At 43.2% G+C, this 16,293-nt stretch overlaps 1 protein-coding gene across 2 annotated transcripts in view; it reads left to right on the top strand.

Moving 5' to 3' along the window:
- Window positions 1–16,293, top strand: part of APP (amyloid beta precursor protein) — a 187,764-nt gene that overhangs the window by 133,049 nt on the left and 38,422 nt on the right. For both annotated transcript variants that reach the window (XM_088529802.1, XM_088529803.1), the window contains 2 exons: window positions 8,355–8,483; window positions 10,511–10,610. In XM_088529802.1, the coding sequence (XP_088385928.1) occupies window positions 8,355–8,483; window positions 10,511–10,610 (229 nt within the window). The remainder of the gene's footprint in view (window positions 1–8,354; window positions 8,484–10,510; window positions 10,611–16,293) is intronic.

Here is a 16,293-nt window from a genome sequence, read left to right as displayed (position 1 = left end):
ACGAGTCTGACTCTCCCGGTGCCAGCCGTTTTTGCACATCATGTGTAGTTCTTCATGAGTGAAGCAGTCCTGATGCAGAAAATAGGGGTTCCTGTGTATGCGGTGCATGCGGAGTAACTGAGCGCTTTCGGGAAGGACGTTACTGCTGCCTGTGCTCTGCACCATGCAGGAGGGAACGGGAATCCACCTGGAATCCTGGCACCGTTGCCTGCCCCAAGGAAGACTGTTTCCAGGTTGGAAGGGTCACTGTGGCTAGAGCTAAGGAAGAGATTGGTTTCTCCTTGTCTCTTACACTGTTTCTTTCAAGACTGAGAAGTCTTAAATAACACTGCATGGTGTTGGATCAGAGACAAATAAACAGTGCAGTTGCTTGCCCAGTGCATAGTTTGTCCCTGGAACTGCTGCGCGTTTTTGGAGTCTAGAAATTTAATACGTGTTTGAGCGGTGAATGTGGGTGGGTTTACTGATGAGAGCTGAACAGAAACTTCTCTGACTCACAAAGTCCCTGAGCTGCAGGTGATGGGAAGTGGAAGAGAAGTACTATGTGCTCCCCGCTTCTTAGTAGCCAACCTAGTGGCATCCAGTCCAGGCCAGCAAGACTGTGGGAACCCTTGGCCTGTGGTAGTAGTCATTACATCTCGAAAATTAGCAAAAATTGAGCTCAAGATCAGTGTCATAGCCAATGACGAAGCTTCAGTAGGAGGGAATGGGAGAAAGAGAGAACAAACTCTCTCTGTTTCCCTGTCAGCTGGACAAACAGGATGTTGCTGTTGTTCCGGAGCTATGCCTGAGCACCCTTGCTTCATTCTGTACTTTCACTGTCCTGTGGTCACAATAGCTGTTTTCACTGCCATTTTACTTAGAACTGCTGTGGACTTGTGATTCCCTTATGATTAACTTCTGTATTGGACCAACAACTTTAATGGATTTTTTTTTTCAGCAGTGATGCAGATCATTACGCAGTGTTGCAGGAAATCTGCAGGGCAGGCTGGGCAGCAAGGAAGCCAGGCAGCACAGGGAGATGAAATTGCATAGCTTCAAGGTCTGCGAGCAAATAACTTTGAACAAACCCCAGTATTGGTGCTGTTGGTCTGTTCTCTGAAGCATTGTCATGCAAACTGCCCTGAACCTCAACTTCCATCCTTCTCCTGGTGCTGTGCTTCACTTTGATGTCTTCAGAAATGGAGGGCAGCTGTTCAGTAGCCAATGTCACAATACTGTATTGTTTCACTCTGCTTGGTGATTTTACTACAGAAGAGAGGAATCAGTGGCAGTTGGAACTGATATGCCCCTAGTTTTTTTAAACAGTTGATTTTCCCTTAATTCTGTTAGTTAGGTAGAAGAATTCAAAACTATCATCCCTTGAACAGGTTGGTTCTATAATTTGCTTAAATTTTCTGTTTCACATGCATGTCACATTTTGTTGGCTTTGTGTCTTGCTGTTTAATCTTCGTGCTAACAGAGGCACATTCTCTGTGGGAAGGCAGTGGGGGAAAAAAGAGGAGCAGAGAAGAAATCCAGTTCATAATGATTTCATAACTCAGGACAAGGAAGCACATAGGAAAACTTTGAGAGGTAATTAAATAACCTCCTTATTTTGTGCATAGTGTAATACAAGCATATCATGATTTCAGTCAGTTTAAAAGGTTTCTTTTCTGATTAGGAACTATCCGGTCAGGATGTAAATTGTTGCCAGATAGAGAAGGATAATTAAGATGAAGCCTATCCCACTTGAATTTATTTGCCTTTTTTTTTTTTTTCCTGTTGCCCTCAGAACCCATTTCTGGTACCCTTTGTGCTTTGGGGCCAGTTCATATGGAGAGAGCAAGTATGGGCTGAAACAGGTCATGTCTGGGCTCTGTGGGCTTAGAGGAGGGCAGGGGCACCTCTGCCTTTCTGGTGGAAGCTGTTCTGAAAAGCCTTTCGGAGTCCAGCAAGGTCACTGTGGAAATACATGGCAGGAGGCACGTCCGAATGTTACTGCTGATCCAGTGGTAAAAATCCTTCTGTGAGGTAGGAAAGAGGAGTCCAACTACCCTTTGGTTCTGTTAATCTGGCCCCATAAAGCTGTGTAATGTCTCCCCTAATCTCAATTATGTGGGATTTGTGAAAGAAAAGGCATGGGTTGCATCTCTGCTGCTAAAGCAAGTCAGATTTTGAGAAACATGGTCATCTAACTCAGTTTTCCAGCAGTTGCTGAAGTTTTTGTGTGAATAAAACCAGACTCTTAATCTTTCCCTGGATTGTGGGTTTGAATGTGTGGTACAGTCAGCCTCCAGGCTTTACCAGTAGGTTTTGGTAGAAGCAAGCTTAAGAGAGGCAAATCCAGATGGCTAATAAAATCTGCAAAACTCTATCAGTTTCATTATATCTAAAATCCAAATTCTTGAGAGAAGGCGAGCAGAGACGAAATTGATTTTAATTTGTCAAAGCTGAGTAAATTCATATCCTGAAAGGAAAGTGATGAGATTGAATCCAACGCGGTTTTCATTTTATGCTGTCTCAAGAAGAGTACTTGGGCTGGTACGTGCGGGGAGGTTTTGAGCACTGTTACAGCCATAGAGTGGCAATGTTTGTGGTGATGTGCTTTCTTGGAAATTGGCAGAGCTGATTTTCATTTAGATGAAAAGCATCCTTAACTCCATACGAAGGGTAGCAGGATGGAAGGGATATGGTTGTATCAATCATTTCAGTGTAAAGGTCTTGCCTTTCTTGAGTGTCTGTACAGTGAGCTGCTGCTTCTGCATCAAACATGACCGTTAAGTTATTATCAAGGTAATTATCCTAATGAACTAAGGAAAAGCACATTCCAAGGGTGGTAATCAGAACAGACTGGTGATGGATTTTTTTGTATAGGCAAGACCACATAGCAAAGTACAGCACTGTGGAACTTTCATTTTTGATTTGCAGCAACAATTTTGATCAAAATAACAAGCCAACTCAGAATTCCCTGTGGCACTTCCATGACACAGAGCTAGACGTTGTACTTTAAGTACACGGAAGTACTTTAGTATGATTTTCGTGTTGTTTTTCTCTAATAAATGCTTTGTATTTCCATGGAGAGAGAATGTAAGTTATGTCTATAGCAATTCCAACTAAATTTGATATTTCCATTTTCCTAGCTCAGTGAAATTGCACTGTTTCACCACTCTCTTAAAAACGGAAAAACAGGCTAGGCTCTCTGCATAGAGGCCATGGTATTTATCTACGTGTTTTTACCACTTAGAAATTGTCATTCGGATATTTTAGATCTGATACATGGTCCTTTTGTGGAGCTTACGGAGAGGCCAGTGGGTCACATTCTCTTGTAATTGCACCACAGAAAGGAAACTGCTGTTTTCATCTCCTATTTTCTGTAGCTGGGGAAGAACCCACCTTGTCTCCATTTCAGGGCAGTACTGTTAATAACAGAGTCCGAACCCAGCATGAGGGAGTAGAGAAGGAGCAGTAATGGCAGTAAATTATCAGAACTGTTTTATGAACAAATGGTAAGAAATATTCTCCATTAGCTACAGCAAAATCAAGCTAAATCCTTGCTAAAATGGCATAGATCAGTAGAGAATGGAGTAATTGAATATTCTTAATGTAGAACATTATGTGAATAACTTCTGCTAGGCTGTGATGCGAAAGCCTCTTTTTTATTGTATTTCATAAATTGGTGCTACCGCCACAGTGATGAGCGCTGTCTCCAAATGCCTTGCGTGAATGAGATTCTTTCCTCCAGAAGAATTCCAAAGTTTTTGTTCAATTTTAATAAATCCTTGACTTCTGAAATGCCTTGAAAACTGGAGTGGAAATGGAGCCCTTGTTCTCCAGCTGGTTACATCTGGGACCTGTGGCATATTTAGGTAGAGCTGTGCTGCTGTGAGGTTGGCAGTTAGCCGCAACGTTGGGAGTTCCTTCAGGCGCAGGGAGACGTCAGCGTCGTGTCCCGCTGCCGCCGGGGTCGCCGTCACCTTCAGGCCTGCGGAGTCAGCGAGACCGGGCGGCAGCACCAGCCGCGCGGGTGTCATCGGCGGTTCCTGCTCGTTTGGGCCTGTCTCGTCCAGCCAGAAAACTGGAAGAAAACTGCCAGGATTGCCTGGTGAAGCCAGGAAGGGGCAGGACGTTTTCATAGCCTTAACTCCGCCCCGGTGCATGCGGATTTTCCCCGAAAGAGTTGGCTTCCAAATAAGAGGAGAGGCATGTTCCCAACTGTACTAGGCAGAAAGACGGCATTTTAGTCCTGATAGGAAGTCTGTGAATCTTGTCTCCTGTTTACAGAATTAATTGAACCCATGCAAGTCCCAATAGATTTAGCAGAACTCTATGTAAAATAATTTCCCACAACATCCTTCAGAATAAGTAGGATTTTAAATTAACACGCTCTTCTCATGCCCAGGAATCAATATTATTCCTAACTAAACAGCATTCCTTGTGAAATAATATGTATTCGGAGTTTGTTGCTGGATCCTATGGGTTAGGAAGTCATTAGTGATTCCTGTTACTGGTTAATTTAGTTGCTAGCAGCTTTGGCAAGAATAACTGAAAACGTGTGGAAGTCGTGTTTTTGAAGTGCCTTTGTCGCTTTCCTCGGGAGACCGATAGAAACAAGCCAGCAAAACAAATACAGAAAACTGAAAATAACAGAATTATTTCATGAGGATTAGGTAGCCCCTGGTGGCTGATATGGGTTAGGTATTTTGTGAATCATTTCCAATATGGTTTTTATTAGGTAGGTACAGACGTGAGTGCATCGAGATTTCTTTGGGGAAGAAAAATATGGAACAGAATTTCAAAAATTGAAACAAAAATTGTTTTAATAAACCTCAGTATTTGTTAAATGGTTTATCAAGTGTGAGAGGTGCCAGGCTGACCCTGGGATATGTCTTCAGTTTCTTCTTCTGCCCTAAACAGGGTCAGAGTTCAAGCCTTCAGAACTTAAACTAGCTCATCATCAACTTTTGCAGTTATAATTTAGTCTAAAGGTTCCTTCTTTCCTTCCTTCCTTCTCTCGGCTGGAGTAAATGCCCCCAGGTTTACCATAATGCCTTCATGCGAAGGGTCTGACCGCGTTGTCTTTGGAGCCCTCCCTCTTGTCGGCACTTGCTCGTGCCCGACCTCGTGGCCCCTCTGCGGCACCATCGCAGGAGTTTGTGTTGCTGCCTGTTGCACTAAAAGGGGGAAGGAACCTGCTGAAAATAACCCCGCAAAAACGCTAGCCAGGAGTAAAGTCAGCACCTCGGACATTTGTTAGAAGTGCCTGCAGTAGGTACAAGAATGCAAGGCACAGAGGAGAAAATACCCATTACTTGTTCTTTTTTTCTTCCTTCCCTATTAAAGTTACCTTCAGCTATAAAACTTGGGCCTTGATTAAGGTCCCAACCACCCCCCAGACACGTGAGAGCTGTCCTTGCCCGTCAGCAGCAAAGGTGCTGAGATGGAGGCAGTCACATTTCAAAGTTACCGGGAGGTAGGAGGTCTGAGCTGATGCAGTGTGTCTGTGGCTCTCCATGGTTATTTAAGACCAAGGCAACAGAGACAATTTATGTTGCAGGTTCAAGGCATACCACTGTACTTCTCTTGGGATGGCGGGGGGTAGTTTTTCTTTTTAATCAGCATTGATATGACCCATTGTATAATGTTAAAGGATGAGGGCAGGGTATGTTTTCCAAAGGTCACAAAACTGGAATATTGGCAGTGAGAATGTACTGTAGGACTGTGGATTCATTTCAGCTACCACTTCAGGGAAGCTCGAGCGCTTTTATATCTTGGGGCGACCCCTGTGCCACTGCTGTGTTCAAGGCTGTTGTTTTTCTTGGTGCCTGCATCTGTCCAGGGAGCTCCTGACTCCTGCAGGGCCTCTCTGTGAAAGCCTGTAAATCTCTGTGAGGCGACGCAGTGCTTCACAAGGACTTGTTAGCTTGAGATACCCACATCCAGGGAGTTGTTAGAGTTTTTCTCTGCTCAAGAGGAAACAAAGTCATTGCCCCTGTAAGAAAGCACCTTACACTTAATATTCTTTCTGCACTGTCCTCTTTCATTATGGTTTCCAACCACCATGACAGGAAGCTTTCTTGGCCAGGCATGCTTGAGCCGTCCATATTCATTTCTTCTTGCTAATGAGAATTTGAGACTTCATTTAGTGTCAAAAAAACGCACTGAGAGTTGGCTGCCAGCTTACCCAGAGACTGCTGCTCTTGGCGGTGTTTGAGAGGTGTTTTCAGGATCATTATCCTAGTAATGCCTGGTCTCAGCTCTTAATGTAAATGTTCCACTGACCTATTGCGATGTACATAAACATGCTGAAATGAAAAATATGCCCTTCTTGCATTAGACATGGCATATAAATGGAGAATCCCCAATAAGATGCTTTTCTCTCCAATCTGCCCTAACCTGTTGTCTAGATGTTTCCTGAGGGAAAGGAAAATGAAGTTTTAGCAGAGGAAGCAACATAATCAGTCTGACTTTTTATGTGTGTTGAAGGCCTGGTCTTCCAGCCTTTGTTCCTGTAATGCTTCACAGTTGGCTTTTCAGTTTTTGTCGTGACTACCGCCGTGTTACAAAAGCTACTTGCTTTCCAACATTTGTCCAGTTGCCTGCAACTCTATCCCAGGGCACTTGGTTTTAAGTTTTGTTTTTCTTAATGTGAATGAATTTAAGTCATGGAGTCACTAAATTTAATGTCAGGAAATGACTTCACATTTCTTTATTTCTGTCCTACAGATCTTCTTCAAATAACCTTTGTTTTACTTTCTTCAGACATTTTTAAATCTGTTGCCTAGCTAAAGCTGAAGAGATCCTTAAATCCTTGAGCTCTGTAGCTTAGTATTCATCTCTTGTGTAAATGTTAGATTAGTTTGGACTCTGTGTTTCTCTGTGACTCTAAGTCTTCTTAAAGCTTCAGCTTCTCCAACAGTTCTTTCTTCTGCAGGATGTTGTGTATTGAGCCTCTTATCCCTCCTTGTCACTTACCCATCCACTCCTCTCTATCACCTCCAGTCCCCAGCGCCGTTGCCGCTGTCACTGTTTTCTTTCTTCCACCCCATCTCACGGGCAGTTTTCTCACCATTCAGTAACACCGGGTAGGTGTGGAAACAGCGTAAACCAGGTGGTTTTTTGTTGTTTTTTTTGTTGTTGTTGTTGTTGTTTGTTTGTTTCCAAGAATAGTCATAAACAGTTAAAAATGAATGTCGTGCCTGAATACAAGAGCACACTTCTCTGGTTTGGTACTCTGTCATTGTACAGAGTAAAAGAACATCAGAATAAACATTTCTTCTTAGGCTTCTTAGTGTAAGTTTGCGCTTGCTGCTCCCAGGTACCGTCAGACTGTATCTATTTTTCATGTTCCTTTCAGCTACAGACCTTTCCTCTGCCCATAAGCAAGGGTATTTTTACACGAAATTGTTGCTTTCTTACTTTAGCAGCACACACACTAAGACATTTCTTTGTATCTTTTAATAACCCGGGTTACCTGCAATATAAACAAAGGATAACATTTTTAAAACTCCAACAGCCAGAAGAACCAACTAGTTTCTTTTTTCTTTCTCTTTTCTTTCTCTTGCGTTTTTTTAGTCCATTATATATTCTGGATATGTGCCTTCCACCCCTCAACACGGCTTCTATCTATGTGTTCCTTTCTCATTTCTTTCTAAAGACATAGCAGGAAAGAAGAGTCTTGATTTTGGTGGAGTTTTAGAGTCAGGTCTGGTGATTATTCATTGACTGGGATAGCGAAGTGCTTTCAGATGGACTTCTGTGCACGTGTTGGGCAGGCCCCAGACAATTTTTCTATAGAGTTGAATCTGGGTATGCTCATTCAGTGTACTCCTGATGAGCCTTAACATTTGCAATCTTTTTTTTGTTTTTAAAGTTGGTCAGATAGCCAACATGCTGTGGGACTCCCTGAAAAGCTTCTGATGAAGACCAGATTTGAGGGAGTGTTCTGGGAGGAACTTGCCTTGCCGTGGTGATAGTTGCAGAGCTGGGAGGCTGGCTCATGGGGGCTTCCTCCTTAGGCCGGAAGGGGAGAAGTGGTTTGGTGGAAAGAGCAGAAATGTCATCCAGAGGAAGGGTGGGAGAGGTATTAGCGTATTGAGACAGCAATTCCTGCCGTGTTGGGCTGACATCACAGCAGATAGATGAGGAAAAGTATCAGCCAGACTTTCCTGCTGGCCAGACCAGGTATTTGAAGGCTTTCTCGTGTCAGCTGTGGTTGTCCCTTCTGAAGGAGCTGAGTGATGGTGTATTGCTCAGAGGAGTCAGGCCTTTGGAGGATCCCTGCTGCAGGTTCTGCTTTTGTTTTGGTCTAAGGAGCTGTAAAACCTGTGTTGTTCTAAACTAAACCATTTTTTTTTCTTATTTCTGCTCCATAGCCTCGTCACGTGTTCAACATGCTGAAGAAGTACGTGCGTGCCGAGCAGAAGGACAGGCAGCATACTCTGAAACACTTTGAACACGTCCGCATGGTAGACCCAAAGAAAGCTGCCCAAATCAGATCTCAGGTAATCTCCCTCCTGAGGGTTAATGGTGTCTGCTTTGTTCATAACTACTGTGTTATTGTCAACTGATGTGTAAAACAAAAAAACAAAAATGTACCCCTTCCTGTACACTTTTACATGCAATAAGAAGTATTCTGCTTCTCAGCAGCAGATTAAAGCAAAGTGGTGTAGAAATAGAGTGTGGATGATGTATCTTTTGAGAAGAGCTGTTTATCCAGGCAGTGAGTGGGTTGTGGGCATTTCCTGAGGCACCCTCTAGAGCAATAATGTCCAGAGCTTTGGTAAATAATACTTCTGAGAGAGCATCTTTAATAGGTTTAGTTACCATGCACCATTTTACTTCCCTCTGCTGAAGTGGCAGAGGAGGTGTAGACATCTGACTGACTGAGACTAACATTTCTGTGTATGTACAGAGGTATTGTAGTATCTATAAATTTGATTCTTACAAAGCACTTGAGCTTAACTCTTTCTTAAAAAATGAGCGGCATAGTTCGTGCCATTTTAGTTGCTGAATCTTACTACAGTTCTTAACGTGTATATTTTGGAACAATTCTTGTGTTTTCCCTCATAAATTGCGGAGAGTGAGAAAGAAAAAAAATCTGCAGAAGTAGCTGGCTTTCATAACAGCAGTTAAAATTGCAGGGGCAGACGATGAGTTGTTAAAAATGTTGTAATGCTGTAATCTGCAGAATCTGCTTCAGTTGCCTCTGCAGGATGCAAGCTCTGTTCTAGCCACAGTTTTTGAACTGATTGGTATCACTAAAAAACAAATTAAACCATGTATCTCCATGAATGGCACAATTTACTTATTTGACTTCTCAAGCATCTCTTCCAGCCAGACTTGTAGACTGAGATTATACGATCATAAAATTGCTACAGCTAGAAATGTGCAGTTCTAAATGTCTGAAACATTCAAGCATGTCCTTTTGCATCCAGCATAGCTATTTAGTTTCTAAAAAACTGGACTATTTAAAAAAAAAAAGTGAAAATTTGCAAACTGCAAGTATGTTGTCAGCACATATAAAGGAAAATTGGAATCTGACATTTAGATACAAGAAATACAGTCTGCCTTTGTAGGCCCTATTTTCTGTATGATGGTAATACTGTAGTAAGAACATAGAGCTAAGGAAGGAATATTTCTGTAATACCTTTTCTTCCTGATTTGTCCAAAAGATTGGTTAATGTAAGCTGGCAGATTTGGTGGGGAATGTTGGTTTCAGTGGAAAGTAGAAAACAAGCTATTTCAGTCAAAGCGTTAAGTACTCTATTTCAATTTGAATAAACCACAGCAGCTCTTCAATGAAGTGACTGTTTGCAACCCGTGTGCCTGTGTAGGCCTCATTGCCCACTCAGCGTAAGTCATCCCGCTGCAGCTCCTCCGTTGCCCGACTTTCTGAGGGAGAGCTGGTGCTTCCCGGGAGTGCCCTGGGGAGCAGTTGCAGTGACTCGGCGCCCGCAGCAACCAGCAACCTGCAGCAATAGGGTTGTAATCACACTGAACAACACAGGAGTTCATCTGGGAAGGCAGCTCAGATGCTTTAAACTAGAAAACTGGAGCTTTCTTCGGAGAGCAGATGATTCTTTTTGCCTTATTAGGACAAAATAAAAAGAAGATCCAGCAAACATTAGACCTCACTTGATTCAGGTGCGATGCAAAAGCCTAAGGGTTTGGGCAAATGTACCAGTTACTGAAGGGTAAGAGAGGCTGTGAATTTCTGCCACGAGAGCTGCTTGCAGATATGCTCTGACTGATTCACAGCCAATTTAAACCCCCTGCATTAAATTGTTTGATTGCTCCCATGCAAGCTCAGGTTGTTGCCATGGAGGAGCCTGTGTGGCCCAGAAGGTAGTGTGGCAGCTGTGGGAGAGGTATGTTTTGTGATGGATTTGACAGTTTCAGTACAGAGAGCCTACCCAAATGTTATACTCAGCACAGATGAAAACAACCTTGCTTTGCATAGTCTATAAAATTTGCAGTAATGATGTATAACAACAGTATCCCCCTCCTTAAAACTTTTGTTTTTCCACAGGTTATGACACATCTACGTGTGATATATGAACGCATGAACCAGTCCCTCTCCTTCCTCTACAATGTGCCTGCTGTGGCTGAGGAGATCCAGGATGAAGTTGGTATGCAAACGATTAAAGTTGCAGTAAAAGAAATGTTTCTGTGTTGAAAAGCCACCACCAAAAGCTAAAATGCATCCTCTTGACACACTGTTGTAGCTGACAAACGGGAGAGCAAAACTGCCAATGTTCTTAAATTATAAATTAAATTACAATGAGGGTTGTTAAATTGTAATCAGGTTTGTGCTGTGCACGTATAAGAAAAACAGTAACTGGATGAAAGGAAAGGCCAGTGATGGGATGGTCTTTGTCTTTGGAACAGTTTTTTTTTTTTTTTTGCACAAGAAACGTCCTCTCTGGAAGGGCAGTTACTAGATTAGTTTCACAAATAAGCAGCCTCAGTGGACCAGTGGATCTCTTACCAATTTCTTTGCAAAGCAAAGGAGGGAGATGAGTGATTCGGTTAAGGGCAGGGATGTGGTTATGAGCGATTCGGTTAAGGGCAGGAATGTGGTTAGGGCCCAAGGAGGAGTGGGACGAGGAGCGTCCTAGTGGATTCACTTGTCCAAACTGCTGCTTGGGAAGGAGGTGCCTTCATGGGAGTTGGAGAAGGGATCAGCGAAGAGAAAGACGGTGGAATTAGTAATCATCCCCCACCATGTGTTTTGATTGTTCACAATTATAAGCCACCGTCATCAGCCTTAGTCTGTAGTTGTACAGTACAGTTTAAAAAAAATGGTTTGAAACAATCTCTGAGATGCTCGGCTCACGTTATTTCCCCAGCTCCATTATTCTCTTGGGTTTTTTTTGCTTGAAGTTTCAGTTTCCTCTGTTGTTGGCAATGTTAATGTTTGTTGGTGGGGACGTGCTTATTTTGTTTGTTTGTTCTGATCCTAAGTACTGAAATGGAATGGAAATTTTAGAGGTTTTGAAGTGACATGAGAGCAAAGTTCTATTAACTACTTAGTTGTCTACAGAAATCTTACTCTTAATCTCAAATTTAATACTTATTTTTAGTGTGGAAAAGAGACTGAAATTCGTAGAATGTTATTTCCCAAAAGATGAGAGAAGCTAAGATATCTCAAAGGAAAAAGATTGTCACAGTCTCTGAAGTACTTTTCCCTACTTTGATTTTTGGCCATTTTGGATTTACCAAGAATTCTTCACAGCATTGCAAAGTTAAAAGCGTCCAAATGTATGTTGTTTTATTGAAGAAGGTCCTATTGGCTCTAGGCTGTACTAGATGCCGAAAAGAAAGCCTATTCTCTCTTGATACCAGCATTCCCCTTGTTGCTAGCATTGACTCTGTGTTTGCTTTTACGTATTAGTTTTAATGGAAGGAAGTTCACTGAGATAATTCCTTGCTGCATCTTCCTAACTTTGGGATCTGTCTGTTTAAAATCTATTCTGCGTTTATTGAATTTGTTAGTCTTGGTACACTTCCTAAATCCATGGAAAAAAAAAAGAAATCTTTTATAGTTGCAGAATCAGTGGAGAAGTTAAATATTAATAAAAATGCATTTTGTAACATTTCCAAGTAATAGCTCAACTCTCATTAAAAAGACAAATGTTTCATTAAATACCTTTTTTAAGAACCATTGACTTAGAAAGTCTGAGTTAGTGGAAATTTGAAAAATATGAAGATAAGAACCTCTTTTGCACACACTTTGTCTCTGAATAATAAATTGTGGGTAAGGAAGCATATTTGAAAAAAAATTGTTCTCTCAGCCCGGGATGCTAGCTAAGGTGGCACATCTTCTCGTTTAGTTTTCTGTCCACTGCATGTACAGTTTCTAGCTTCTTCACCAACAGTTTTCACCTTGAGGAATGAATAATCTGCATTAGAAGACATGGCCATAGCAAAGGTAGTTTTCCTCTAAACTGAGTAAGCGAGCAGTACATTGAATAGTAGTTTCATGAGCAACAGAACAAATGCAATCTGCTTTCCTGTGAATTCATACTTTGTGGTTAATTCCTGTGATGTGCAATAAGGTGCCGGTTTGGACTAGATTTTCTCATTGCTAGGAATACTATGCCTGTTTTTTTGCACAGTTTCTCTGTCACCAGCTGTTACTTTTTTTCCTGATACTAGACTGAAAGTAAACTAAAATTTTCCTCCTATATTCCCAGCAGTGCACTGCCAAAGATCCATTCCTGAGAGACAGGCGTTCATCTTTTACAGGAAAGTGTCTGAGAATTAGATGTACACTTGTAATCTTTCTGTTACCTGTTGAGAACTTCATATTGAGGAACAAATTTGAATTATATCAGCTAGAAAAGAAAGTTACTGCTGAGATACAGCAACTGTATACAGAGCGTTTTTGTAATCAATCTGAAGATACTTTTTATTGATGTTAATGAATTGCAATCTAGCAATTGGGCAGCTGGTGTTCTTTTCAAATACAGGATATTCCTGAAGATCTTGACCTCAAAAAGCAGCTCCCAGCTCTGGTTTCAAGGTGCTGAATCCAAAACAACAAACCTAGCTTCCAAACCAAAAGCAGCCTTCCAAAAGATGGTTTATTTTCCCAATTCTAGTGGAGATGATGATAGAAATTTAGGGTAAGATGTAGAATAGTCATCATCCTTATCTGTAGCTGTTTGTCACCAGTTGAGCATATGGACATGCAGGGACACCCGCAGTACTCTGAAAAATAGGGAGCTTACATGAAGTGGACACTTCATGTCTTGTCATCAGAGGGTGCCAAGCATATGTTGGAGCAACAAATTCCAGATGTGAGAGCAGGAACGGTGCCGACTGCCTCTGCGTCATGTGGGGCGGGGTTAAGGGCTCTCTGTAGGAGCTACAGAGAGCGTCCTGTCTAACCTCACCTCCGTCCCTGGAAAGGTGATGGAGCAGCTTATCCTAGAGACCATCTCTGGGCATGTTAAGGAAAAGAAGGTGATCAGGAGTAGTCAGCATGGATTCACCAAGGGAAAGTCGTGTTTGACAAACCTGATAACCTTCAACGATGAGGTGACTGGCTGAATGGACGATGGGAGAGCTGTGGGTGTTGTTTACCTTGACTTCAGCAAGGCTTTCGACACAGTCTCCCATAGCATCCTCCTAGGAAAGCTCCAGAAGTGTGGACTGGATGAGTGGAGAGTGAGATGGATTGAGGACTGGCTGGATGACAGAGCTCAGAGGGTGGTGATAAGTGGGACTGAGTCTAGTTGGAGGCCTGTGCCCAGTGGTGTCCTACAGGGGTCATTACCAGGCCCGGAGCTGTTCAACTTGTTCATCAGTGACTTGGACGAGGGCACAGAGTGCACCCTCAGCAAGTTTGCAGATGACACCAAACTGGGTGGAGTGGCTGACACTCCCGAGGGCTGTGCTGCCTTTCAGAGAGATCTAGAGAGGATGGAGAGTTGGGCAGAGAGGAACCTCATGAGGTTCAAGAAGGACAAGTGCAGGGTCCTGCACCTGGGAAGGAATAACCCCAAGCACCAGTACAGACTAGGTGTTGACCTGCTGGAAAGCAGCTCCATGGAGAGGGATTTGGGCATCCTGGTTGACAACAAGTTAACCATGAGTCAGCAATGTGCCCTTGTGGCCAAGAAGGCCAATGGGATCCTGCCCTGCATCGGGAGGAGCGTCGCCAGCAGGTCGATGGAGGGGATCCTCCCCCTCTACTCAGCTCTGGTGAGGCTGCACCTGGAGTATTGGGTGCAGTTCTGGGCTCCCCAGGACCAGAAGGACATGGAGCTTCCAGAGAGGGTCCAGTGTAGAGCAACAAAGATGATTAAGCGACTGAAGCATCTATCTCGTGAGGAAAGAGTAGGTGAGCTGGGCCTGTGGAGCCTGGAGAAGAGAAGGCTGAGAGGGGATCTGATCAATATGTACAAATACCTGAGGGGAGAATGTAGGGAGGATGGGGCCAAACCCTTCTCGGGGGTGGCCAGTGACAGGACAGGGGTAATGGGTACAAGTTGAAATAGAGGAAGTTCTACCTCCATGCGAGGAAGAACTTCTCTACTGTGAGGGTGACAGAGGTTGTGGAGTCTTCTTCTCTGGAGATCTTCAAAACCCACCTGGATGCCACCCTGTACATTAGCCACAAGTCTTAGGACAAGGCTCGGAAAGCTTAGGCCAGATGCTGTGTAGGGCCTGGTTTGCCATTCAGGGTGCAGTGGATTTCTCAGAGAACATTGATGCAAATGTCCTGCAGTTCCCACGGGTCACTCTCCACAGCAGATGCACTCCCTGGTGCTGAGCAGGGACAGGAGCCCATCCCATGAATCTGAGAGTGGCAGCAAAAACCTGAGAAGAGATATTTTTACACTTTTCCCACCTTTTCTCTCTGATAAACCTCATATACTATTTAATATGTGCAAGACTTCAGAAGGAGCAATGGCAGACTTTAAGGGGAATCAGCAAGTCCTTTTAACACATCCTGCTTTAAGTCCTGTTTGATTAGACTGCTTATCCATGTATGTAAAAGGTAATTTATTGCAGGCAGCGGCGCAGCTTCTGAGTTAGAAGCTACATCAGAGTTCTGCATATCAGTCAACTGAGCAGGCTTTGAGCTGAATTTTTTATTTTATCTTTGCTGCTCTGTTTCCAAACCGATGTCCCTGACTGCACGTTTTGTGGCCCACTACTGATGAAAAATTCAGTACAGCTTGCTACGGCAGTGTGGTAACCAGCTCTGAAACACTCAGTTGTGAGCAAGTAATAAGGAAGAAAACAGGATTCTGTTTGTTCCTTGGCAAATACGTCCAAACTCCCCTTGCTTTGTCGTTCGGTTCCACTGCCCTTATCTTGTTCCTCCGCAGTGCGGTGCGGATGCCGCCTTCACGCCGTGTAGTAGGGAGGGAGGACGGAGAGGAACAGCCCCCCAGACGGCTACTTGCATTGAGCTGGATGCAGAGTGCAGAGGATGCTGAGGGTAACGTGCCATTTCCAGTGTCTACGTGCATCAGCCCAGCACAGCAAACTCCAAGTTGTGCCTCTGAATGCTCCGTTCACATCTTCTTGTGAAGATTGTGTGGGTATTTTTAGAGAAAGGTTGACATCTGTAAATACAGGGCAAGCTACAGACTGAAGATGTGTGAAGACCCCTTTTAACCCTTTAACCTATCAGCCTGCCTCTGTGCATTTTTTCAGACTGACATTGCCTCAGTTCTGGCCTACCAACATTTTTAAAGCTGATTGTTGATTTTCTGTTTCTAGCTGTTAATTCTGACCTACAGCAAACTCACAACCTTGCTACATTTATTTCCACAGCTCAACCCGTGTGCTGTTTTCCGCCTATGCTGTGATATCTGTTGAGAAGTTCTGAGAGCATTAGCTGTTTGCCACAGGCTGCCAATCCCAAGTGAAAACCGTGGTGGTTTTTGGCTAGACATTGCAAAACCAAGACCTAACCTTGGAGGCTTTGCAAAATCAAGTTCAGCCTGCCCTGCTTGCTTTGCAGTTGTTTTTTCATCATGATCTCTCTGAAAATGTAGCTTTAAACATATAACTAGAAATGTCTCTCAGACTGCAAGTAGGAGCTTGAAAGCAGTTCTCAGAATATCCTTTTCCTGACACTATTTCATATACTTGCTGCCTTAAGATTTAGCTGAAGGGTGAGAAGGCCTCCTGCAAAATGATACCAGAACCATTGAAGGGATGCGTAGGATTTCTGCACCTTTATTTCAAGTCAAGTTGCCATATAGAGGAATCCAATTCCTCCAAGACTACAAGGTTAAGAGTAATAGTCCTTTTTTTGCAATTAATATCATATATCAGGGTAGTTATAGT

This window comes from Tinamus guttatus, unplaced genomic scaffold (genome assembly GCF_059628265.1).
Source record: "Tinamus guttatus ecotype Peru unplaced genomic scaffold, ASM5962826v1 Tinamus_guttatus_pri_ptg000347l, whole genome shotgun sequence".
Lineage (NCBI taxonomy): Eukaryota > Metazoa > Chordata > Aves > Tinamiformes > Tinamidae > Tinamus > Tinamus guttatus.
Note: the sequence above shows the minus strand (reverse complement) of the source record. Positions and strands in the feature narration are given on the sequence as shown.